Genomic DNA, 24,209 nt, shown 5'->3' on the forward strand with positions numbered 1-24,209 from the left:
GGCATACAGACTCAATGACAATCTTGGCTGACCCTACAGAGACCTCTGGAGCCACAAAGGCCTTTCAGAGTGGTCTGGAGTTGCGCCGGCACACCTTTATACCTCCAGCTGGACCAGTTATCAGGTGTAGACCACAACAGGAAAGGGTGTAGCTTTGGGGAGCGTGGCTCCCCGCAGCTGAGGCAATTCCTAAAGGGGCTCACTTAGCAAGGTTCTCTGACCAGAGTCTTCTAGTCAAGAGCGACAAATTCTTCATTGGCAGGGGATCTGGGTAGGGCTTTGCAGTTAACTCATCACATCATAAGAGATGTCCACAGAGCACTTCCCATTTGTACCAACACAGGAGTGTGATGGAAGAAGCCCTAGTTCAGGATAGGTAGTTTCCGTGTAGAGTATCCAGAGCTGACTGTGAGGGTGCTCATGGTGGTTATCTAATAATACCTGATTACCATGACAATGGTTTTTCTTTAACTAGCATCCAAAGAGTAAACTGGCCACTGCTCATGGCAAGTAGAAAGAATCCAAATACACTGCCTTTATCTCTCCCAATGGAATGGAAAGTTTCCTATAAATTCAGACTGCAGAAGTAGCTTGCATATCCTTGAGGCCACCAGGTATTGGCATTTATCTAACCATGACTAGCGCTATCACTGACTGTGTATTTCTCTATTTCCAATGGATAAACTTCCAAAGACTCTACAGACACATCAGCAGCCACTTGATGTAATCAAACTCTATGTGCATTTCTTGGGACACCAAAGGGATGGTTTGACTTTAGTCATAGAAGTGAAGTGTTTTTTATATCTATCTAGTTATACGTATGAGGTGTCCCCAGTGTTTCTGTTAGTGGAAGAAGCGGTTCTGAAGAAAATGATTGAATTTATTGGCTGGAAAGAAGGGGATGGAATATTTAACCCAGGTAAGTACAATTAGTTATTGCCATCTCCCTTCCATTACAAGTACCTTAAAATGTATTCACGTCTTATAGAAGGAACAACTCCTTGCAAATTTGCACATTACAAAAAGTTGGACATTAATAATGCTACTGGGTGAGAATCTAGCTTGTGTGCCTTTCTCCAGAGTGATAATATTTTCCTTAAATGCTAAACAAATAACATAAATGCCAGACAAATGAGATGCCTACAATTTAGGGTTTATATTTAACACAAATAAATTTGTCCACTGCTGGGAGTTTGGAGGAGCTGTAATAAATTTTTCAGTCAATTTTATTTGAAAAGTCTTTCTGAATCACATTTTGGTTATCCTACTGTCCTCTTTTGGAACCAGAGATGAGCATATATTATCATTTTATTGATCAGATGACAAACTGAAAGAATATTATTAACTATGGAAACTTCGGTCCTGGCCCTAAGTCCAGAGATTGAAACTTTTTGTTTGGAAAAACTCTGGAATGAGAAAAGAGGCCCAGCCTTCTCTCTGTGCTGAGAGTGGAAATTGCCGGAATTGGAGATTAGGAAGTATGTACGAGTAATGGGGTGGAGGGTGTGGTGCACAGATGACTTTCACAGTTACTTGTCATTAGACTAGAGCAGCCACAGCTGTTCATGCTTTCCACTGTAGTCGGCGCTTAGGCAGCTATAACTTCATGCTGTAAATATGCCATTTCCATTTTGTTTTTGCAGGTGGTTCAGTGTCCAATATGTATGCAATGAATTTAGCTAGATACAAATATTGTCCTGATATTAAGGAAAAGGGGCTGTCTGGGTTGCCAAGATTAATCCTTTTCACATCTGCGGAGGTAAAAAACTATTTTTGATATCAGATATAGATTTCTGAGAATGCTTTAGTATTTAAGAGGTCTTATTTGTCTGGGGACTCCTAATGTGCTTTTATCCTATCCACGTGTGACTAATACACCTAAGTATAACATCGTATTTCATCTCAAAAGAAATTCTGATGAGTTTGATATTGTAACCCCTGGCCACCCAATTTTGTACATCACCTTTACTTAAAATTTATATTCTGTAACATTTTCTTTGAGGAAAGAGAATATTTAATTTGAAAGTGCTGTCTCTTTCTGTGAAATTCTTCTTTGAGTATCTTATTTATCAGAACTTGGATGATTACTACTGATCTCACCTAGGTCTTATACTCGCACTTCTTTGTAAAAGTGATTCCTCTCAATGCCTAACACAAGGGCTTTTCAAGAGGAAAGGGAGAGATTCAGTAACAATGAACATCACGCATACACACACACACACACACACACACACACAATTGGATGTTGCCACAATCCCCCATCTCATTTTACTCTTCACTAAAGTAGGAGGTCCAATTGTGGATAAGTACATTGGCTTTGAGCTAGGCTGCCTGGATTCAATTCCTGTCTTCACTGCTTTCTATCTGAGTGACCTTGGGTAAGTTGATTAACTCCTCTGTGCCTCAGTTTCCTAATTTGTAAAAATGAGTGTATCAGCTCTCATATCTAACAGATTATCCCAAAACTCAGTGGCATAGAATTATAGCTACATATTACTGCTGACAAGTCTTGGGATAGTCTTGACTGGGCTCCCTTAAGTGTCTGGGGCTTAGCTGGCTGATGGCTGATCAGGACTGGCTCAGCTAGGATGACTCCAGCGAGTCCTCTCTGCTCCACGTGTCTTACATCCTCCAGCAGGCTACTCCAGCTGTGTTGTCATGGCAATGGTGCAGGTGAAAAACAGCATGGAAACACACCAGACATCTTGAGTCCTAGGCTCAGAACTGGCACATTGTCATTTCTACCTCTTTTCTTGATAAAGTAAGTCACGTCTAGCAACCCAGATCCACAAAGTGGGAAAATAGACTACCTCTTAAGGAGACTTTCTGCAAAGTCACCTGGGAAGGGACATAGATACAGGGAGCAGTCAACAGTTGGGGTCATTGAGAAACGCAGCATCCACATGAGCTTAGTAGTCACCGATTAGTGGGTTGTTGCAACTCACTGAGTGAGTTAATGCTTGTAAAGTAGCATCTGGCACATAATTGATAAACAGAAATGTTAGCTATTATTATTAGCAGGAGGAGAGTGATCCAACTATAATAGTGTTGGTAGAATAGATGGCATGGTTTAAGTGTAGTCTTATCTGGAAGAGATTCTCTTTTTCCTTTTCTATTTTTGTGTGATTCCAGTGGGTGCCTCTGTCTGTTCCACAACTACCTCTTCCCCACGTCCCTGGCAGGAAAAGTTTAGCATCTGTACCTTCTGTGATAATCTAGGTCTCCTGTCAAGCACATGAGGTGGGCAAATCTGAAAATTCTGTTATTTCTAGTTGGGCTTTCCTGTGTCTGTTATTTTCTTTCAAGAGCCAAAGTTACTTTACTATTGCAAAAGGATAAATTGTGCCCTCAGAGGTGGGCAGTCAAAGAAAACCTGGCCACCCCGACGTTTTCCTCCTGCCCTGTCTGACCTTAGTTCGGGGTTAAGTGCAAAGTGGGCGTTGAGTGGTTGGGAGGCACCTAGGAGGGATAATCTAGGCTGAGATTCTTTTTTTTTTTCTTTTTTGTCTTTTTTATTGTAGTAACATTGGTTTATAACATTATATAAATTTCAGATGTACATCGTTATATGTTTTGTTTTCTGTGTAGAAAACATCATGTTCACCACCAAAGGACTAATTACAATTCATCACCACGCACATGTGCCTAATCACTCCTTTTTCTCTTCCTTCCTTGTCTCTTCCCCTCTGGTAACCACCAATCCAAAGTCTGAGATTCCTAGCACAGGCCCTGAGGCCCTTCTTTGTGAGGCCTTCTTTCTGTAGCAAGAGAAGAATGTTTGGGAATGTGGACAACTGGGGAAAATTCTTGGTTATTTGGTATTACTATGGAGTAGAGTTTCCCTCTCTGGGTTCCAATCCTTGGTATTTCAGTTTAGGGAACCCTAGCATATCAGCAATGTAAAGTCCATTCTGTATTTGAATTGCTGTTTCCATGTCTGGGAAAGCTGATTAAATAGGGCTTCTGCTATCAGCTCAGAGTTTTAGTTTTGCCTTTTTCTTTCTTCATTTGGTTTAAAACTTACTAGAGTTTTCTCTGGAATAATTGGGGGAAAAAATTCCATGGAAGCCTAGAATAAAGATTGTTCCTGGGAAAGATCAGGAACGCAGGTGTAGCTGGCAAATTGGGGGTGAAAAGAAATTGAAACCTCATGCAGTTGTGAAACCAGAACCCAGCATTTTTTTTAAGTCTCCAGTGGAGATATATATACAAAAGGAGGTGAAATATATGCCTTGGCTATTATGCCAGCAGAAGATGGAGCCAGAAAATCAAGAACTAGATATGTGTCTTGGTTTGCTGAGGCTGCTATAACAAATATCATAGGCTGGGGGCCTTAAACAACAGACATATGCCTCTCACAGTTCTGGAGGCTGGAAGTCCAAGAAGCAGGTGCTGATAGATTCAGTGCTGCTGAGAGCCGCTTCTTTGTAGAGCGCTGTGTGCTCCCAGGACATTTCCTCTGCTCTTGCTTGTAAACAGAATGAGATCTCTCCGTCTTCCTCGTTTTACAAGGGCACTAATCTCATGAGAGTCACCCTCATGAGCTCATCTAAAACTAATACCATCACATTGGGGGCTAGGGATTAAACACGTGAATTTTGAGGGGATACAAACATTCAGCCCATCACAATGTGAATTCCACAGAAAAATTCCATAACTGTGAACACACTATAGCCTTGAATATTTATTTTCACCCCCTCCATCAAGCCTCCACTTTGTAACTCACTCCTTTCCCTGTTTTGCCAAAGATACTCAGGTCATAGCATTTGCATTATTTTAATTCATATTTTAGAGACCGCCTTTACCACTTATTGCAACAAATCAATTCATTATTTAGTTTAAAAAAAGGAATTAAAGAATTAAAAAAATAACTGAAAATAAAAGAATTTCCAAGGCAAGTTTTAATGGTCTTAAACCCTATGTGAATCTTTGCTACACCTCCCTTGTTTTCTTATAGGTGTTGGCTCATGGCCCTGTGGTTATTATCATGTGTTCTTTATTAGGTGGTCTTACTTTTCCAGTTTTTATGCTGACCCAGATTAACCAGGGTAATTACTCCATCTCTGCCTTGCACCATCAAATGCAGAATGCACGCACCCACCACTGAAGGTATTTTTGCATCCTTCAGGTTTCAATTGTAATTCAACTGTTGCTGGAGACCTGGAATATCATGACAAAGCCCCCTACACTGTCAACCTATCCAAAGTAGCCTCTCCAGTGCTAAACAGGAACCAAAAAGAAGGGGATTTGGGAAGAAAAGTAATAGTAATAAATTCGAGGCATGATTAGCAGTTAGATAAGAATTTCTTGAATTTATAGAAATCCTAGGTTTGTAATTCGAATCATTTTGGGAATCAGCATAAAGTAGATCATTGTCTGCCACTAAAAAGTGAGAGAAGAAAGAAACTTTTACCTCCCAGGGCGACGATCAATTGGCCCAGCTCCTCTCTGGCAGGATCGAGGCCAGGGTAAGAAGAGTGAGACGACCAGGGTTCACGTCTCCGAGCTGTACCTCTTTATGTTTTGCACCCGAGATGCCTCATTCACTCACCCTATCCTGGCCCTGCCCTCCGGGAGAGGCTGCCCTGGTTTGGGTGTGACTGCAGGCGTGCTCCACAGGCAAGCAGGGGCTTCTTAGGATGTCGTGCCGAGCATGGAGTGGTCCACCTAGATGCCGGCTCTGCTTCTTTGGGAACTGACTCATCTGTGTGCTCTTGGAAAAGTCCCTGTACATTCTTTTTTTCATTCCCTAACATGGAACATTCATACACTCTGCTCTCCCCACCTCCTGGAGCTAATTTGAGTGTCCAACTAGTCAGCACTAGAAAGAGTCCAAGTGTCCAGAACACAATCTACGGGAGGGGAAAGCAGCAGTTCTTTGAGAAACCCAAGGTCACAGAAAAAAAATCCTTGCTGGAACCAGAAAGGAAAACCTCGGTGCAATTCTGTCTTTCATGTAGGTGCTTGCTGTTTTATCCTTATAGAAATGCACACCTCTGACATTTTTGCATCTTCAGTAGATGAACGAAGCCTAGAGGGAGATTGGGTCTTAGAACGACTGACTTATCTTTTGCCAGCAATGGGAGCAGCCACCGTTTGTTTCTAAATGCAGCTGTTACTTCTGAACTCCAGCCTTCTAGGTTATTCCTTTGCTTAAAACTACTCAGCATGTCTGAAGCATCGCCTTCTCTTTTCTTCCCTTCTAGAGCTCTTTTCCTCCTCTGCTGCGTTCAGACATTTAGACTTCAATTTTGTAGACTTTTTTTTACCTGTCTCTATCCATTTGAGATTGACATTGGACTAGACTTTGCCCTGGGGCACCCACAGATAGCTCCACTGAAGTTATTCTTATTCTGATTACCATTTTTTTATTCAACACGTTCATTGTTGGCGATATTTTGCTATTTCTCGGGCAAAGCAATGTGCTTTTCTTTATTGGCAAGTGTCAGTGGGGTAGGCTGCTGTTTCTCATTATGGAATCAATAGCTGTTTTGTTACCAGAGCCCAAATCTCTGGTGAGGAATAAGTCACCTTAGCTATGTCACCTTAGCTGTGGTGGGCTGATGTAGCAAGTAGAGAATTAATTACATTTTCAAGTACATTATTACTTCTCCATATGCATATGTTCTTGTAACAACCTGAAATGAATGCATCCTACAGGCATTTTGAACGCATCCTATTTGATATTTGGAAATTAATTATTTGAATGGTTTCATTTTTCCTGATGGTGTGACTTTTGCATTTATTTTGACAGAGTTAAAAAAAGGACTCCCAATAAAACTCTCTTGACAAAGAGGAAAAAATGACCACATTTGAGGGAATATATCAACTTAAGTGTGAAGGCATGACTTCTTTTTTAATGTATTCATACCTACAAATTAAATTACTACGGTTTTTTGGTACAATAATGTCCTTTAGCACCTTCATTTTTCTGGCATGAAAAAGAATTAATTGACCACCTGTCTGCACTAATTTATAAAGAGCGACATCTCCAATGTTTGAATGCTAATTAGTTTATAGACTTGATGTAGTAAGGAAAAATAGGCCCAACAATATAAAGCATATACTACTATTTGCCAGTAAGAAATAGACCAGACCTCATTCCAGAGCCATCTATAGCCTCATTCATGCCAGGGTGACATAAAGTAGTGCTTCCATAAATTATTATTACTTTTGTTATTATAATTTTGGCTACATTCCTTTGTGTCTAATTTCAATCTTACATTCAATATCAAACAACATTGGTCAAGTGTCTGATCAGCATTTATAACCCATTGTTTGCTCTTGAAAATAATTAAATTCTTCTGTGGTCTGTGATTACAATTTTTGAGACACAGTCTTCTTCATTCCTTAGAGGGTTTGGAGTCAGCAGTGGACTAGATTCTGTTTCCGTTAATACTGAGTCTCAGCAGTAGTATCAAGACAAACTTTTCTTGATGTTATGGAAAGCGACAGCCTCCAGTGTCCAAGTTTGCTCCATAAGCCAGGCTCTGTCCTGAGCTCTTTATGTTTATTAACCCATTTAATTCTAGGACAAGCAGATGGAGTAGGTATTGACACGCCCATTTTATAGATTAGCAAATTGAGGCTTGGAGAGTATTCATTATTTGCTCGAGGTTCCATTTCTGTAATTAGGAAGATTTGGAATTAAATCCTGGTTCCTCTGACCCCAAAGCCAATGTTCTCAACCACTATACTAAGGAGCTCAATTAAATTACTTTCTCCTTTTTCTTCTATGCAGTAATGTTCCAAAGATTGGGCTCAACCACATGACTTACACTCATTTAAATAATAAGCAAAACTTTTTTCATGCTATGTATTCACGTCTCTCTCTTCCCTTGTGTCCCTTTTAATTCAGTGTCATTACTCCATGAAGAAGGCAGCCTCCTTTCTTGGGATTGGTACTGACAATGTTTGCTTTGTGGAAACAGATGGAAGGTAATAGGGACAGGATCCAGAAGCCTGGTGGGCGGAGGGGGAAATTCATACTTTTGAAAAAGCAGTACTCAACATAACTGAGCTTCTCAAATCTCTTTCTCTTAGAGGTAAAATGATACCCGATGAACTGGAAAGGCAAATCTGGCAAGCCAGGAAGGAGGTGAGAAGGGAGAAGAAAAAAAGGGGAGAAAAAAATGCATGCATGTGTCTGGGTATGAGGGAGAGAATGCCAGGGAGGGAACACAGCAGCCAGACCCGTTTCTGTGTGTGGGAGAGAGGAGAGAGCTTGTTGGAAACAGAAGAGGGAAACTCATTTACAGATGTTCTATTTCCAGGTGCGTGGCTCTCTATGTTCTGTGGAGTTTCTCAGATGTTTTCATTCCCAGGAGGCTGGAGCCTATTAAAACTCTGACATCACTGTACTCGGGATTCTTGCCTAGAATTAGCCTGAAAAGATGAACCCAGCCTCTCCAGCAGGCTCCCAGCATCCCCTCTCCTAAATAACTGCTGACTGACAATCCTGCAGGCCAAACCAGTTGTCTCTGGGTTGCATTCAGAATGATTCCTGATTTCTTGATCAACCTATCCTCCCAGATTGCTTCCACCCCAAGCCAATCTATAACCATCACCCCATATTGGGTCTGAGTCTAGTATTTCAGCTCTGGCAGAACGTCCTCTCTTCCTCAGCTGCCAGAATGTATTAAAGCTGATGTGTCAGTTGCTGGGGAAGGCAGGGCATGGCCCTGGTCACCTCCTATTCTCCAGCTAAAGCTGTCCCCTGCTTTTTAGGTGTGGTGTTGTCTTGGTGCCAGCCATCTTGCTACTTGGCCTGAAAGCCTACTGAATTACGTGCGCCTACTTGACTGCTTCCCTCCCATCCCACCACAGTCCTCACTGCTGAGGGAGCTTCAGACCGCTCTCTCGTAACTTCCCAATGGGTAGCAACAAAGTCAGGTGTCACTGCTGAAAAATGAAAAGCCCAGCTTCTGAGCTGGGATGGAAGTATATCTCTCTTCATAGGATTTCGCACTCTAAGAAAGATGTTCGTTTATTTTTACTTTTGAAGTTTTAATATTATATTTTCTTTACTCTTTATATTTTTATTTATTCACAAAAATCACCTTATCCAGAGTATGCTAGATCACTGTATTTCGTTTGAAAGTCTGAACTTAAAAGTTCTGCCTTTCTTGCAGATGTATTGGCTTCAGGTGTGTGTCCTCAGATCTACGTTTATTTATTCATTTTTGTAACATTCCAATGCCAAGTGGATTTGATAGTTGTCTGGGGGTGCAGATTCTCAGATGTCTTTGACTCTTGGGTAAAATCCTACATTACAACCTGTTTGTTCTGCTATGAACCACAGATATTGCATTCTAGCTTTATCTTTTTTGATCTAGTTTTATCTTTTTTCTAAGAAATTCCTATGAAAAAGAACTTTATGTTATTAATGCTTGTTGGTGAGGAATATCGATGGTGCTTTTTGTACGGTTCATATGAGTCCTTCCTTCCTTTCTCCCTCCTTGCTCCTCCCTCCCTCTGTTTCTCCCTCTCCCTCTTTCTTTCTTGAGTTTTAAACTTTTCATTATGGAAAATTTCAAATATATGCACATCTAATATAATGAGCCTATGTATAGCCATCAAGCAACTTCAGCAATCATTAGCTTCTGCTCCTTTCTGCTTCATTTATGCCCCCTCCCGTCTCACCTGTAGATTAGTTTGAAGCAAATCCCGTATATCAGATCATTTCGTCTATAAATACTTCAGTATATCTGTAAAAGATATGCATTCTCTTTTTTTAAAGAAAAGGTAACACTACTACAAGAAATAACAGTTTCTTAATGTCATTAAATATTCACTTACATTAAAATCGTTCCCATTGCCTTTTTCTGTGTTTTTAAAAAGTTGGCTTGTTTGAATAAGGATTCAGACACGGTCCATACATTGCATTTGGTTGATTCATCACACAAATCTTTTCTAATCTATAGCTTCCGCCTCCTTATTTTCCTCCGTGCAATTGATTTGTTGAAGAAACCAGGTCCTTTGTCCTGTAGAGTTTTCCACATTATGGATTTTGTAGATTACATCAAGAATCTGAGAATCTAAGCACTCGCCTTTTTTGCACCATCCTGTTTGTTCTCTATATTTCCTATAATTCGGTTGTTAGATCTTGAAATTCAGTGAGATTCAGATTGGATTTTTCACCAGGAAGGCTTCCTGGGTGGCATTTTGTCCTTCCATCAGGAGACATCTTGTGTCTTTTTTCGTGATAACACTGATTGGTGGGTTCTGGTATTGTTAGTCCATCGATTATCGGGCTCTGCGTCACCTCTCACCTTATGGATTTTGCTGCCCTTGGTGATCATTGTCTCGACTCATTATTTCATTAGGTATGTTCTAATTCCTTCTCTTATTCCTCCTTCATTTATTGGAGGTACACTGCTATCAAGAAAAATGTTCCCTTAGGGCCAGCCTGGTGGTACAGTGGTTAAGTTCACGCACTCGCTCCGGTGGCCCAGGTTTTCGGGTTTAGATCCTGGGCACAGACCTACACACCACTCATCAAGCTGTTCTGGAGTGGCGTCCCACATACAAAGTAGAGGAAGATGGGCACACGTGTTAGCTCAGGGATGATCTTCCTCACAAAGAAAGAAAAATGTTCCCTCGTCCCTGTTTGATTTCCCTGAGGAAACAGTTTGCACAGGCAAGGCGAGATAAATGTTTTCTGCTTTCCCCTCATTTACTAATTTTCAGAATAGTAAATTAGTTGCCTGGCATCCCTTAAAGACAGACAAAACTTTTTTCTTCACTTAGTATCATTAAGAACTCATGCTCTAGCATGTGGGATGTGTTTTATTCCAGGATGGTCATCATTATTTTCATTGTTTAAATTTTGTTTGTTTTGACAATGAAAGTTCATGAAACTGATGTATTCTAAAGTTGAAAACTTGAGAAAGGAAGGATTTTTACTTTTTTAAAAAGTAAAAATTGCTTTAGGCACATTGAAAAGTAGGGCAGTGGGGTTAGAGTTGATACGTCTCCTCAGTTTTCTTTCAAGTCAGTTGAAACTGGAGCCTGCCTTCATCAAGGACAAACTTTGCATCCATTCTGAGATAATAATACTGATAACTAGTTTATTTTGCTCAGTAGCTTCAAACCTAGTTGTTTTTGTTTCAAACTTTTAACTCACGTTGTTTCAGAGGTAGAGAACAGGACGTCAACTTGTTTTCTGCTGGGATTCAATTCCCTGGCCAACCACAATCCATTAAAAATATGTTAAGCAATGACCTTTACTTGATGCCATGACAAAGCTGATGAAAACCACAGAGACAACAGAGGTTCTAAAGTGCTATGAAAAGATAAAACTAGTATAACCACTGAATATTTGGAAATATTTTTGGATATGAGTGTTTGAAGTGACGAACTTTCTTAGGGAATACAGCCCATTGTCAGCACATAATCGATACTGTTTCCACTGAGTTTTCTTATTAATAGCACGAGATATGAGAAAGGAAGAAAAACCTGGAAGGTTAAATCCAGATTTCAAAGTTTAATTTCTGGACCTGCTATTTATAGCTAAATTGTCTTTTAAAAAAAAAGTGAGGAAAACTCATTAATGGGTTATAATAGATTGCATAGGTACTTTCTCACAACTGTCAGGATGTCACATGGTTTATGAGGAAAAACCCAGCCATTAAAGACACCTCAGTGGTTTTAGTAAATTACTCTTTCTATTGCTTTTAATGGTTCATGTAAATCTGGTCTCATTTCATTTAAGTCATTGACATGATAAAGACATAATCTGTTGGTGTCTGAGTACAATGAAGAAGTCCCAAAGCCCCAGCTACTATCATCTACTGGCCCCGCTCTCAGAGGTATGGGCGGACTAATCCCATTTATCACAATCATCTCCCCAAATGGCAAATGGATTCATTGTGTGCCATCACTTGGGTTCCTATGCAACTCAATTTAGAGATGTGAACCAAGTGTCCTTGCTCTGCTCAGCTTCTCATTGAGATATAACTTCTTTCTGTCAAAGGTTAGCTAAATTGGAATGAGTCTGGTTCAAATGGAACAATCCCTGGCATTAAATGGGACATAAAAATATATTGCGAGAACAACTGCCTTTCAAGATAAAACTGAGGGAAAAATGACTCCATCCTAAATGGAGGTAAAATGACTTTTATAGGCACTAAATGTTCTCATCGCTTATTCCTCAGGTGCTCTAGAATCTTAGGATTCTAGTTGCTTCCCCCTCTCCCACCTTTGTCTGCAAATTTTCCCTTCAAGACGCTTCCACAGCAAGCAACCTCATGTACTCTTCCTTTGCCTGGTGGCCATAAAGTCCCTTATAGGGCCAAGGTGCCTGGCTCGCTTGGCAGGAATTACCATTCATCTCTGCATGTGCTCCCACAGTCTCTCTTTTCTCCCCCCTTTCTTTCCCGCTGGCACCTGTTCACTCTACAAGATGCAGCCATCAACTGTACAAGGAGGAATAATCGCTGTAGGAATGATGCAGGTTCTCTTTTCTAGCACATTCTAACAGATTTCTCTGTTGCATCACCTGTGTCCCCTTGGATGCCAAATTTGTAGCTGAGTACATTCTTTGTTTTGTAACTGCACTTGCTTTACAAGGAGACAAGCAGACAGGGCTGCCTGGTTTGTCTCTGGAGCTGACTGTTTGTCTTCCAATCATGTTCCTTTTTATTTTGGAGAAGAGTAACAAATGCTGGCACTGTGGAGGCCCCACTGAATCTTCCCAAGAAAGAGTTAGGAATCCCACAAAATACCAGTTTGCCATTGCGATTGAGGTTATTCACTTTCAATCTAGGGAATCTATAGACCAGAAAATGCTCAAGAAAGAAAATGAGAGTGAAAATAGCGAGGATGCATATTGAGTTGGAACAAAGGGCTACTATTGTCATAGCATCCTAACCTGTTTATAGTGACTAGAGGCTGTATAGTGAAGTTTTAAAAACACACTCTGAATTACTGATTATCTTCAAAGAAACCAAGTAAATTTCTGCATGTTTAACCTTTGTATTTACCAACCTACTACAGGACAAACTTAGTGGTGATGGTGACAGCTCTTGTGTGTGGGTCCTTCTCACAGGGAGCAGCACCATTTCTTGTCTGTGCCACCTCTGGTACAACTGTGTTGGGAGCCTTTGATCCTCTGGATGAAATAGCTGACATCTGTGAGCGGCACGGCCTCTGGCTTCATGTGGATGTAAGTTCGTTTGTATGTACACATCTGCTTAACTTTTCTAGTCTTTTTCCAGCTTTGGTGGGAAGTTTTTCATATTCTCAGAAACTAGATGTGAAGTCCCCAGCTACTTTTATTTAAGTGTGTATCTCTCATTATGGAAAATAAATATACCTTTTTCTGCAAAGTAATAAAGAAGAAGATCCCAAGACTTGATGTAAATTTTGTTTGTTTTTAGAATTCCATTTTATTTCCTCTTCTCCCATGACCAATTTTCTTTGGTCCCTTGAATCTACTGTCATTGAGGAAACACGGTATAAGGGGCACATTTTGGACCATGGAGTCAAGAGAGATAGATTTTGGATTCTAACTGGCCCCTTCTTCACTGTGACTTCAGTGCTTAGGGCTTCGGTTTCTTTATTTGTAAAGAGAGAAATGGCTGATGTGGGCTGTAAAGTATCTTCTAGCTCTAAAATAATATGATTCCAATCAGCCGGAAGATGCAAAAAGCTGCATTACATAATTGCATGCTATAACTAAAGCAGGTTTTAGCTCGATCCATCATAGATAATTATTTGAGAGGGGTTGGGATAACTTATATTACTTCTAATTTTCTAACTTAAAAGATTGTGTTTTTTTCTAATTAATTTAGTAAGTCCTAGGGCTGTTCATAATAAATTTGTCCTTAATTGAAGGTAACTCTTAACATTCTACTTATCCAGAGTTAAAAAGTTGAATTCAGCCAATTATGAATGCTTGTCGAACTTTTTGGTTTTCTTTTGTGTATGTGAAATCAGGAGTTAATTAGTCTGATTCAACCCAATAAAAGCGACTGTTGAACATGCTGACGAGACTTTAGGGAACTTCTGGAAAGTGAGAGATTCATATCCTCTTTATCAGAAAAGGAAAGGACAATGTTTTTGACTTACTGGGTGGAAGGTAACTAAGCATTTGGAGGATACACTTACATATAATTTTATAGTTTGGACGATTTTAAGCTTTCAAAGTAAAGCATTTTGATATTATATGGAGAGAATTTTTCAGCAGCTCAAGGTTTTCACTAAATATATGTTAATATTTGGTAAAAGCAGCAGTAATATAAAGCTCACAAGAGTTATAGGCTCCATTAGGATGCTGATGGCAATACTTCAGGTGGATTATTTGTGACTTCTTTAAATGGGATTGTAGTATTGTATCTGTTCACATTTCAACTTATATCTTATTGATTTTTATAGACTTAGAAGCATAATACATTATGTCCTAAAAGATAATATGAAGTGAGTACTCTGGTGACTGTGAAAATAGAGGGAAAAAATCAAATGCATCAGCAGTTACACTTAAAAATTCCACTCTCATAAAAGAAACATTAAATATGGATTATATAGTTTATGTAAAACAGTAACTACAGCAGTTTCTAACTTGGGAATGATATGAAGAGATTTATGGGGCTTAGAGAGAGGTGAGATTTAGAAGTATGAATGAAAACTCCAGATTTTCTAAAAATTAAAAGTTGAGCTTTTGAAGGAAATGTTTTTATAAGGAAACACATATCAATTATTCTATTGCACATAGTAGGCAGCTAGTGAATACCTGTAGTATCAGATTAAATTTGACAACAGTTTATCTGACCTATTAAAGAAATTAGCTCTAACACAGAGCGAGTGTTCACCCATCCTTTAATATTGCAGGCATCGATGCTGTTGATAAAATTTTACACAGGGGCGTGTAGCTTATCTTAAAGAAACGGCATATACAATTAATTTTAAAAATTGAAAATTAATAAAATTGCAGTGATTACTTTGGCCTGTTTGAAATTTTCTAAAGGATGTTTTGAAGATACTTTGAAATATTAAAAACTGCTATTTCCCTTTTTCTTTTTAAAAATGTAATTATGATTGCTTGTTCTTCTGGGTTTTCCATAAAACTGAGTTCCCCTGCATAGATACCACACTTTATTAATTTTAAGATATGCTTATTTTGTTTACATTGTTAACATATCTAAAATAGGTAGGTTGATGTCATTTTTTTTCTTTCTTAGTGGCACACAAAAAAATGGAGACTCTTAAATTTGATAGTGTCTTAAATTTGGTTAATTACAACGCATTTTTAAACAACCGAATAAGAAAACTTTGGTTTTGTGGGAATTTTTTGCCTCCAGTACTATCCTTCCTCCGTGAAAGCGAGTATTACTCCAGCTGTGCCTTAGACCAGGATTTCAGGGCTGGTCCAGCTGTTCTCTGAAGCAGAGGCTGTGACTGCTACAAAGCCTCACGCTCCTGCAAAGCTTCCTGAAGTCTCCCACCCGCTCTTCCTTCCAAGTCCCAGGGGAGGTAGTAAACACTAACCTCAGTGCCTAACATATAGTGATAGCTCAATAAATGATGGAATGATTGGGGCCACCCTGATAGTGTAGTGGGTAAGTTCACACGCTCCGCTTCAGTGGCCTGGGGTTTGCAGGTTCAGATTCAGGTACAGACCTCGCACTGCTTGTCGAGCCACACTGTGGCAGCATCCCACATAAAATAGGGAAGATGGGCACATTTAGCTCAGCGACAATCTTCCTCAAGAAAAAAGAGGAAGATCGGCAACAGATGTTAGTTCTCGGCCAGTCTTCCTTACAAAAATTTTAAAAATAAAATAATAAATGATGGTATAATAATAATATAATTATTGAGATGGAAAACCAAGCTTCTTTATCATTTAGGTAATTGGTTTGATGTTTTTGCAAGTTTTAGAGTTAGGAATTTAGAAAGTGAAGCCAATAGAAGTAGGGCATTGACATCAGGGGTGTTGTTTTTCTCCTTTCAGCTCTTTTGAGAAATAACTTTGTGAATGAGCTATTCCTAACCCTGCCAAACCACTGTGTAAACCAGTGAACTAATGCCTTGAAAGAGTTCGTGTGATTTTAAAACTTGAATCCAGCTCATTAGGATTGGGAGAATATCGTTCAGTTTCGGGGGGAGGAAGAGGAGGTAGAGGGTAGTGCAGGAGACATGAAGGAGAGCAAGTGTAATGTGTGAGGTTGGTGGAAAGGGCAAGAGAGGACATGGGAATGGCTGAATCTTACTAATTCAGCCTTCCCCTAGTTGTTGCTGGTAGGTTCTCAATGAGGTTATGGGATACAAGGATTGAGAAAGGTAGAGAACTTAGAGTTTAGGGTGTAAAAGGAAATAAAAGAACCTAATATGTAACTCATTTTAATGTTTGTGAAGGTCATATCTGGGGATCCTCAATTAGTAGGCCAGGATGAAGTTCTCCTAGAGGCTGAAGGCAGCTGCCTCTGTAGCTCAGCCTTAATCACACATGGTCCATCATGAATACCAGTTGGGGAGAGGGTGCAGCTTGAAGGGGACTTGACTGACAACCCCAAGTCATCTATCCTTTATCTGGGAATCTTTGGGATTTGCATGCACACCACCTTCAACACATAAACCTTTGCGAACACCTAGGGTTATTAGAGACTCTAGCCAATGGAAGCAGGGCTGGAACTGAGGTGAGGCGAGTGAGGTTCCTAGGACTCAAATTAAGGAGGCATTCACTCAGGGTTGTGCAAGAGTACAACTCTGAGAGTGAGCTCCTCCTTAATTGTGCATCCTTGGTGACTCACTTGCCTCACCCTAGTGCCAACCCTGAATGAGAGAGTTGCTTTTAAGTGGGATTAAAGGCCACTCTTCACTGTTCACCAATGCGTTCAGCTTTGGTGATACTCTGAGGATCATGGAGACCCCTTGTTTCCTTCATCCTCCACATCCATGGTGCACGCAATCTTTCCAATTCTTTCTGAACGATATTCTTCAGATAAGGAGTCTTCCTTATCTTTTTAAATTCTACAGGCAAAAACAGGACAGCCTTTTTCCACATCCTAGGCAGCTCCTGAACTCACCCCCGCCTGTAGTACTTCCATCACAGATCTCCATGCTGTACTCTACCATTTGGCCAAATCGTCACCTTCTTTCAGTTATGAGGTTAATCATGAAAAAAGAATAGGCTTTGGCTCCCAGATCTGATTTTTATTCCCTATGAGACCTTGGACAATTTATCTACCACCTCTCAACCTTAGCTTTTCTATTAAAAATTTTGAGGTGATGACTCCATTCTCAGTGCAATGTTATGCAGTGTGAATACCCTTGGAGAGCGTTCAACATAGCCCAAGCCAGACTCCTTATATTCCCTCACTGCCATCACCCTTCATTGCCTTACAAATTAAAACTTAGAAATCTGCTCAATTTCAAGGACCAAACGGACTTTCTCATTTCACACATTGATTCTTCCTCCTTCCCCTCCAGATTTATTGACTGTGGGGTTTTCTGTCATCTCATTATTCTCAGCTCCCTTCTCCTTTGCTCATAATATTTACATCTCCAATGAATATCTTCGTTAAGTCCAAGTCCTCCTTTCTCCTACTCTCACATTTTTTATTTCTAATTATTTCTAAAAGCTATTTGGCTAAAAAGATCTAATTTTCATTAATAAGATTCATTTCTACCTAGCCCATCCTAGCTGGCTGTGAGTTCCTGTATTCTCCTCTATCCACCCTGTCAAGCATGTGCCTCATTTATTATACAGAAAGTCAGCCCTTTGCCCATGTCTCATTATTAGCATTTGTACATTGTGTGTAGTAGAATATCAGCATTGTAAGGATCTTGTCTATTTTAGATTCTAAGATTCAAGAGGGTATGGGCTGTGTCTTCTAAACCTCCTTTTGTCAGTATGCAACAGAACAAGTTAATATACTAACTTCTTTATCTCGTGTGAATGTAAATCCTAAGGGTCAATGGGGGCCTAGCTGTTGTGATGTGCTTCTGATTGCCTGAGTAGAGTCAGTGATCAAAATTTCCTGGAGCACCAATTGGTTAACACTGACAAAGTATAAAATGACAGATTGAGGTTGTCACTCAAGGTTTTCTATGACAACCAGCTGGTAAACAAATAACACTGAAATAACATTATCTTGGTTATGTAAATATCTCAACAGGCTTCTTGGGGTGGCTCAGCTTTGCTGTCAAGAAAGCACCGCAAACTTCTGCATGGCGTCCACAGGTAAATGCAGTTTCCCAAGCACACGCCTTTTCTTTAGGCAAAGGAATCTCTTTGGACTTTGCCCACTTAAGTGACATTTTGAAAATAGGCAAAAAACTAAGTAATTGTTTTGCTTTAAACGAAAACCAAAAAACTCCAAACTCCCCTTACCAATCAAACAAGGAATCCCGTAGAGGACTAACCTGAGTATGAGTACTGAATGTACGTGCTGCTGAGGATAGGATTCTCTGCACCAGGAGAAACCAACTGAGTCCCCTCCCTACTCTGTCTTGTTTTTTGTTTAACAGAGCTGACTCTGTGGCCTGGAACCCCCACAAGATGCTGATGGCTGGAATTCAGTGCTGTGCTCTCCTTGTAAAAGACAAATCTGTAAGTTTTCCTTTTATGGCCTTTGGGCATCGATTGGAGTTAAATTATCGTGTTTGCGGAAGACCTGTTTTTGCTTATATTTTGGTGCCTTGGGCCATATAGATGAAGGTCTTCGGTAAATGCTGGTGGCATCAAAAGGAAAAATAAATAGGCCCAGGCAAACGATTTAGTGTTTCTGCTAGGGGAGCTTTGTGGATTTGATTTAGGTATTCTACAATCTCATTAGTTATAGCAAAATGGTCTCTCTTGCCTTCATTTGGATTACATTTTAAAACTCAGTTTTAAACATTATCGAGACTTTTTCTCCTTGATTAAGTCTGGGATTTAAGTTATCTCGAAATTTCTGCTCACTAAGTAAGTGGAACAGATGTGTGTCATACATTACACTGAATGCTTAATATGCTTCGCAAGGGCTTCACAGCCCGTTTATATAGAAAGACCTTATTTCAGGCTGATCATCGAATGTGGATTTATTAGAGGATTGCTAGTCTCAAGTGGCCGGTAGTTAGCTTCTTTTGGAACATTGGCGAGAGTTGGAAACTAGTTTGGATCCCTGTGAAGCAAGCGGGGGAAAGAGTTGCTGAGGTTCCTCTTGGCTAGAGGTATAAACCCTGTGTTTTCTGTGGTTTAAATAAGGATCCTTGTGGGAAGTGGCCCAGGCTGGGAAGTGCCACTTCATTCTTAGAAATGCCTCCTCAGATCTGTGTGCCGCATGTGGGTGATCTTTCTCAGCCATCTGTTTACATTTTTCCTGAGGGGACTCCCTTTGCCAATGCTAAAGGCATTTTCTCTTTTTAAGGAATTTTATTTGAAACAAAAGCCATATTTAAAGCTTCAAACCTAGTCTTGCATGCGTGGATAGTTACAACTCTCTTAAAGAACAAAAATGTGATATTTGTATGTCAATGCCCTTTGTGTTTTGAGATGACCAACCAGAATATCCATCAGATATGATGAATAGACTCTTCATCTGTAGATAAAGACACTCTGAGAATATGAATCTGCTCCTTAATATTTTATTAGGTTGGCTACGGTTGACTGTATTCAATGCCATTTGACTTTTTTTTAATTTAAGTCTTTAAATTGTATTGTATGTTATAACTTAAGGTAATTTAAGATTACTATATCATTTGTGAACCAAAAAACATGCTCAACTTGCCCATAGTTACATATTTAGGACAAGACAGAGTTAGGAGCAAACCCAGGCTTTCCTTTGGTCTAGATATAAGAACAAAAATACATCAAACATTCTTTCCATGCCAGGCATTTTACAACTGCTTTCTCCCTATCAGCCAATCTGAATGACATCCTTGTCTGTTGGTGGGATGTTCTCAGGAGTGGAAAATTTAGACCAAAAATTTTATGACTATTCTTTTAAATAACTCAAGCTTTTATGCGTTTTTCTTGTTGAGTGATATTTGAGTGATTTAGCCAAGAATTGATTTACATTTATATACCTGAGGCAATTTAAAATTTTCTGGATCATCTAACTCTATAACCAGGGTTAACATTTTATTTTTTTTAAAGAATTCATTCCGGGCTTTCAATAAAAACATATACTCATGTCTACTCATATGGCTGGAATTAGGAGGTTAGGAAAATGATATTCATTATGCAAAGAATTGAGTACTTTCAAAAGTTGCCCCTTTTTTGGATGAAAGGCTGTTTTCAAATTCACTGGAATGGAGAGCTGAACCATGCGATACATGAGATATGACAATCAGCTTAAGAAGTTTCATGTTGGCAGCTTTCTGTCTCTTTTGTACCTATTTTCTGCCTCTATTGTTCTCTTTCATATTCATTCATTCATTCATTCAGCCAACAACAATGATATTCTCTGTAGGCCCCATTCTGGGCTTACAAAACAGACACATTCCCCATAGCCAAAGAGTTTATAATCTCACAGAGGAGACAATGGACAAAATGTACATACTTAATTCTTTAATTACTATTTGGATAAGCGCTCCAAAGAATGTGTCAAACATTGTTGATTATATAGTCTAGAGCCAATCTGAGCTCCTTCCCTTCTATCTCCCAATATTTATCTACTCAGTCTCCCTTGCAGCTAAGAGTCACCATACGACACAGATGTGGTGAATACGATGTTGGGGAAATGTGATGGGGGCTCTTGAGAAAGGTTTTACTTTTGGCTAGAGGTGCTATACACAAGAGGAGAGCTTCGTCCCGCCTTTTCTGCCAGTTGTGTCAGAGCATGATGCATGGAGTTCTGACAGCCACCTTGTAACCATGAGGCAAGACCCTAAATTGAAAAATGAACATGCACAGAATGGCAGAGCAGAAAGGGGAAAAGTCATGGTCTTGGATAATGATTTTGAAATGTTGCACTAACTCTGAAAGATGTCATGTAGGCAGTTGACATATGAATCAAAAGCCAGGATAAGAGGTCTGGGCTGGAAAAGTATATTAGGGATATTAAGGAATTATTTACATACAGGTGATATTTGAGGTCAGAGGAGTGGAATGGACTGCCTTGGGAGGAACTTTGGAGTGAGAAGAGAAGAGGATATAGAACTTAGCCTTGAAGAACTTTGGAGTCTAAAGGCTGGATAGACAAGGAGGAAACCACAGTGAAAGCTATGTCGAAATAGCCAGGAAGGTAGTAGGAAGATCAGGAAAGAGTGATGCTAACAAAATCCATAGAAGAATGTCATGAGGAGTGTGAATGACCCTCATCCTTCATGTCAGAGCTTCAATGCCACCTCCTTAAGGAAGAGTTCTCAGGCTCACCGAGGTAAACTGGCATCTCCCCATTATTCTTTCTCAGACCCTGTCTCTTCCTCTAAAATGCTTATCACAATTTGTAATTATGATTTCTCATGTAATATCTTTGCCTCTCACTAGAATGTAAGCCATCTGAGGATAAAGACTATATGATAATATTCACCACTATATCCCCAGTGCCTAGCAATATTCACTGAAAAAGGAAAAAATCAAAATACACTGAAAAATTTAATGATTAAATAAATTCAAAATCCTCAGAAATGTCTGCCTTCATGTCAGCAATAACTAGGAGTTTCCTATTTCTCCCCTACCCCAAATAATTCCTTTTGAGAGCTCTGAGATAACAATGATTAAAATTATAGTTGATGAGCTTTATTGCCCAGGTCCTAACACAAGGCTTGAGCATGCCTCCGGCAGTAATTGATGAATAACGATTTTAATTTGGATTTACTTCTCTAGTTAATGGAAGGGGATAACTCTAGTTAAAAGCAAACGAATTACTTAGTGAATATACTTCCACTAAGGGAAAAACTAATCCCCTAATTTGTACCCTCAAAGCCCCGACATTCACAATGCTCATTTCCTGATTGTCTAGCTGGTGGTGTTTGCGTTTTTAATTTCATGTATTAGTAAAGAGGACTGCTTCAGAAACAAAGCAGAGCAGTTGCTCTCAAAGTTATACTATCACTAACCCTCTTTGCATCATAGGGATAAAAAAAAATCAGGGATTTAAAAAAAATTTGTGATTATAAATAGGTTGACAGATGTAAATGCTGGATCTACATGGCTTTTTTGGAACAAGACAGTTTTGATGCTTTGATTTAAAATAAAAGCCAATATATTCTAAGAATCAGTTGCATAGATAGAGAAAAATCTCAATATTGGCCTTTTGATTTTTAGTTTTTATTAGAAGGACTTTTTAGTTTTAAAAAAGCTACCAGATATATGTGAACATGAAACATACCAATGAGATGCCTTTTAGAGTACAGATTATTCCTCTCCATCTCTCCCTGCAATGTCATCCTATATTAACTCACAAAGACTTCCTGTTGAACCTAGCAGATACAGATAATTAAAGGGTCATCCTTTTCTTTTTTTAGGGAGATCATGTTAACACTATGGTTTTTTAAATCACATTCATTTTTATATGCTTATTTCATAAACAATTCATGTTTATCATACCAATTGGAAAATTCAGATATGGAAAAAGACGAAGAAAAAGAGACAGAATACAAATACCCAAAGATGTCTTTTTAATATATTTTCTTATGCATATATACATTTAAATATATGCATATGCACACACACCTCAACTAAAAAAATTGTAACATATTTTGCTTTTTCTTCTAGCTTTTTCTGTTTAACAAAATTGTGAGCATTGTTCCATGCCAATATGCATTCTATACATTTTTTAAAAATGCATAGTACCCTATCATTTTGATATATTGTAATTAACTTGACCATCCCCTTATTACTGATCAATTAGATTGTTTTAATTGTTGGCTATTACAGATTGGCTGCCGTCTTTGAGGCTAAATCTTTGTGCACATCTTGTGTTCTTCCCTTAGAAGAAATTCCTAGAAGTGGAAAAACCATGAACATCTTTCATGACACTTTTTTTATACTGGTTTCCTAAACGTTCTTTCAAAAAATTGCTTGCCTTCTCACTAGCAGAGTATGAGTGCGTGTGTGTATAAACCTTTGACATCACAGGGGTTTTTAGCTTGGTCGATTTGATAGGAAAGATGTTTGTACTCCCACACTTACAGACGCATGTGTAAACATTTTCCTTCTAATTTTATCTATTGCCATATTATACCTACTTTCCAAGGATCTTCTTTAGATTTGGATATTGACATGCAATTCTGGGCTACCTAGGTTTCAAATGTGAGGCCTTGGAGATAAGCTTGCAATTCTTTTCCTTTCATCCTCCTTCTAGAGGAGGCTCAGAATGTAGTCTCAGTTTTTCTTTAGGAGAAGAAGTAGTAGGAAGAAGAGGAGAAGAAAATTTATTCAGTACACACTCAACCAAAGATATATTGTGGGTTCAGCACTGCAATGCAAAGCAAAGCAAAGGACACTAGTATCGCCTCCCAATGTGGTCCCCCCCTAAACCCGAGAAGGCAGATAATTTTCTCTGGAGTACCACACCTGAAAAATGTGTTATCTCTCAGCTCCATTTAAATTTCTATTCTGAGTGATAATTGATATTGCAGATGACAACGATTATATGTCATTTTTAAAAACTTGTGCAAGACAAGAAAGAAGGAAGAGGAAATAGATTTATCAGAGAAACTAGAACAACTTGCATCTTCTTTCGTGAAGATTTCTTTCTCAGCTCTCATTTTCTTCATGGAGTTCCTACGGAAGTACCATCAGATAGTTTGAAAGTACTGGACAATCTGATCATGAAACACTTTTTTTGTCTCATGCGTGAGAACACTCACACCTCCCCTACACACGTACGTTATCCATTTCTTTGGAATGACAGCCTCCTTGCTAATGTAGCAGGAAAAGGGGGAGGTAGGTATTTAAAACTGATTAGAAAAAAGAAGCATTTGACTTGTAGGAGAGACATCAATCTCCTGTACTTGATGCTGCCAAAATTATTTTCCATGTCTTGAATGTTCCTGCTTGAGCTGAGAAAATTCTTCTTAGACTTTTCAGCAAAGTTGAGAATTGCATTAAACTGGCGAAATCATCAAATTCATGTTTGGTAAATAGCCCTTTTCTTTTTTAATTCCTGGGTTTTTTTTAAAGTTGTAATAAACTAAAATTAACTTTCTTTTCATGACACTTTTGAAAATTTGTACACATGCATTGTATATTGATGCATCACCTTAAAAAAAACCCACATAGTGTTATCTTAACACACACTCTTATCATGTCTGCTTTCCTTCTCCATGAAGTAAAAGGA

The 24,209-nt window shown here is 39.1% G+C and overlaps 1 protein-coding gene across 11 annotated transcripts in view; it reads left to right on the forward strand.

The window, feature by feature from the left end:
* The window catches only part of GADL1 (glutamate decarboxylase like 1), a 157,994-nt gene that overhangs the window by 39,732 nt on the left and 94,053 nt on the right, over positions 1–24,209 (forward strand). For all 11 annotated transcript variants that reach the window (XR_288569.3, XR_011427010.1, XR_011427009.1 and 8 more), the window contains 7 exons: positions 813–919; positions 1,644–1,759; positions 7,859–7,938; positions 8,044–8,098; positions 13,049–13,165; positions 18,117–18,181; positions 18,469–18,550. Coding sequence is in view for 7 of the 11 variants with exons in the window: in XM_005600868.3 (XP_005600925.1) it covers positions 813–919; positions 1,644–1,759; positions 7,859–7,938; positions 8,044–8,098; positions 13,049–13,165; positions 18,117–18,181; positions 18,469–18,550 (622 nt within the window). In the remaining 4 variants the exon portion in view is untranslated. The remainder of the gene's footprint in view (positions 1–812; positions 920–1,643; positions 1,760–7,858; positions 7,939–8,043; positions 8,099–13,048; positions 13,166–18,116; positions 18,182–18,468; positions 18,551–24,209) is intronic.

Source organism: Equus caballus, chromosome 16 (genome assembly GCF_041296265.1).
Source record: "Equus caballus isolate H_3958 breed thoroughbred chromosome 16, TB-T2T, whole genome shotgun sequence".
Classification (NCBI taxonomy): Eukaryota; Metazoa; Chordata; class Mammalia; order Perissodactyla; family Equidae; genus Equus; species Equus caballus.